General features: G+C 43.0%; 1 protein-coding gene across 1 annotated transcript in view; it reads right to left on the bottom strand.

Moving 5' to 3' along the window:
* camta2 (calmodulin binding transcription activator 2) overlaps positions 1-2,500 on the bottom strand; it is a 108,647-nt gene that overhangs the window by 30,480 nt on the left and 75,667 nt on the right. The window contains exon 16 of the mRNA XM_045722568.1: positions 1,706-2,069. Coding sequence (XP_045578524.1) covers positions 1,706-2,069 — 364 coding nt within the window. The remainder of the gene's footprint in view (positions 1-1,705; positions 2,070-2,500) is intronic.

The raw sequence follows: 2,500 nt of genomic DNA, 5'->3' as shown, positions 1-2,500 counted from the left end.
TCTTTGTTTCTGGACATTTTGAGCCTGTAATGGAAGCCACAAATGTTGATGCTCCAGATACTCAGCTAGTCTAAAGAAGGCCAGTTTTATTGCTTCTTTAACCTCTTATGGCTAGGGGGCAGTATTTTCACGGCTGGATAAAAAACGTACCCGATTTAATCTGGTTACTAATCCTACCCAGTAACTAGAATATGCATATACTTATTATATATGGATAGAAAACACCCTAAAGTTTCTAAAACTGTTTGAATGGTGTCTGTGAGTATAACAGAACTCAAATGGCAGGTCAAAACCTGAGAGATTCCTTTACAGGAAGTGGCCTGTCTGACCATTTCTGGAACTTCTTTGCCATCTCTATCTTTTAGAAAGGATCTCTGCTCTAACGTGACACTTCCTACGTCGTCCATAGGCTCTCAGAGCCCGGGAAAAACCTGAATGTCGTCATCCCAGCCCCAGGCTGAAACACATTATCGCCTTTCTCAAGTGGCCGATCAAGGGACTCTGGGCTTATGCGCGTGACCCCGACCGCCCCCGCCTTTGTGATTTTTCCTCTGTTTGCCGAAAAGGAGATTCCCGGTCAGAATATTATCGCTTTTTTATGAGATAAATTGCATAAAAATTGATTTTAAACAGCGGTAGACATGCACCGAAGTACGGTAATGGAATATTTAGAATTTTTTTGTCACGAATTGCGCCATGCGCGCGACCCTTATTTACCATTTCAGATAGTGTCTGGGACGCACGAACAAAACGCCGCTATTCGGATATAACAATGGATTATTTTGGACCAAACCAACATTTGTTATTGAAGTAGAAGTCCTGGGAGTGCATTCTGACGAAGAACAGCAAAGGTAATCCAATTTTTCTTATAGTAAATCTGAGTTTGGTGAGGGCCAAACTTGGTGGGTGTCAAAATAGCTAGCCCGTGATGCCTGGGCTATGTACTTAGAATATTGCAAAATGTGCTTTCACCAAAAAGCTATTTTAAAATCGGACATAGCGATTGCATAGAGGAGTTCTGTATCTATAATTCTTAAAATAATTGTTATGCTTTTTGTGAACGTTTATCGTGAGTAATTTAGTAAAATGTTAGCGAATTCCCCAGAAGTTTGCGGGGGGTATGCTAGTTCTGAACGTCACATGCTAATGTAAAAAGCTGGTTTTTGATATAAATATGAACTTGATTGAACAAAACATGCATGTATTGTATAACATAATGTCCTAGGGTTGTCATCTGATGAAGATCATCAAAGGTTAGTGCTGCATTTAGCTGTCTTCTGGGTTTTGGTGACATTATATGCTAGCTTGAAAAATGGGTGTCTAATTATTTCTGGCTGGGTACTCTGCTGACATAATCTAATGTTTTGCTTTCGTTGTAAAGCCTTTTTGAAATCGGACAGTGTGGCTAGATTAACGAGAGTCTTGTCTTTAAAATGGTGTAAAATAGTCATATGTTTGAGAAATTGAAGTTTTTGCATTTTTGAGGAATTTGAATAACGCGCCACGGGATTACACTGGCTGTTGCGTAGGTGGGACAGAGGTTAACAATGTCTACACTGTATTTCTGATCAATTTGATGTTATTTTAACGGACAAAAAAAAGTGCTTTTCTTTAAAAAACAAGGACATTTCTAAGTGACCCCAAACCTTCTAATTGTAGTGTGTGTGTGTGTGTGTGTGTGTGTGTGTGTGTGTGTGTGGCTCACCTGTGTCAGGACTGGTGGACAGCGGAGAGGGGGGGAGTTGTGGAGTAGGGGTTGTTCTCTGCTCCCCCTGAGCCCCCTCGTCGGCCCGCTCTGTGTGTGTGTGCGCGTCGGGGCGGTGTGTGTGTGCGTCGGGGCGGTGTGTGTGTGCGTCGGGGCGGTGTGTGTGTGCGTCGGGGCGGTGTGTGTGTGCGTCGGGGCGGTGTGTGTGTAGGTCCTCCAGCGCGCGGGCGAGGCACGTGTGTCCGCGAGAGCGTGCGACCGCGAGGGGGAGACGGCCTAGCGAGTCGGGGATTCCGAGCGCCTGGCTGTTCCAACCATACAGAACCTCGGCTGCTGCCTGGTGACCCAGAGCACACGCCCACATCTACAGGAGAGAGAATAACACTGATTACAATCACACAGAAACAGAAATTACAATAGTAACATTAGCCTGCTAAAAAATGCAGAAATGAAAGCAAGACAGTAAGTTTTTTCTGGGTCTGATGACAAAATAAAGACTACAGTCTTGAGAGATTATCAGATACTGGAATAAAGACTACAGTCTTGAGAGATTATCAGATACTGGAATAAAGACTACAGTCTTGAGAGATTATCAGATACTGGAATAAAGACTACAGATTTAGAGAGGATCAGATACTGGAATAAAGACTACAGTCTTAGAGAGGATCAGATACTGGAATAAAGACTACAGTCTTAGAGAGGATCAGATACTGGAATAAAGACTACAGATTTAGAGAGGATCAGATACTGGAATAAAGACTACAGTCTTAGAGAGTATCAGATACTGGAATAAAG

The sequence above is a fragment of the Salmo salar genome, chromosome ssa07, assembly GCF_905237065.1.
Source record: "Salmo salar chromosome ssa07, Ssal_v3.1, whole genome shotgun sequence".
Taxonomy (NCBI): Eukaryota; Metazoa; Chordata; class Actinopteri; order Salmoniformes; family Salmonidae; genus Salmo; species Salmo salar.
The sequence above is the reverse complement of the archived record's forward strand: the minus strand, read 5'-3'. Positions and strand labels throughout refer to the sequence as shown.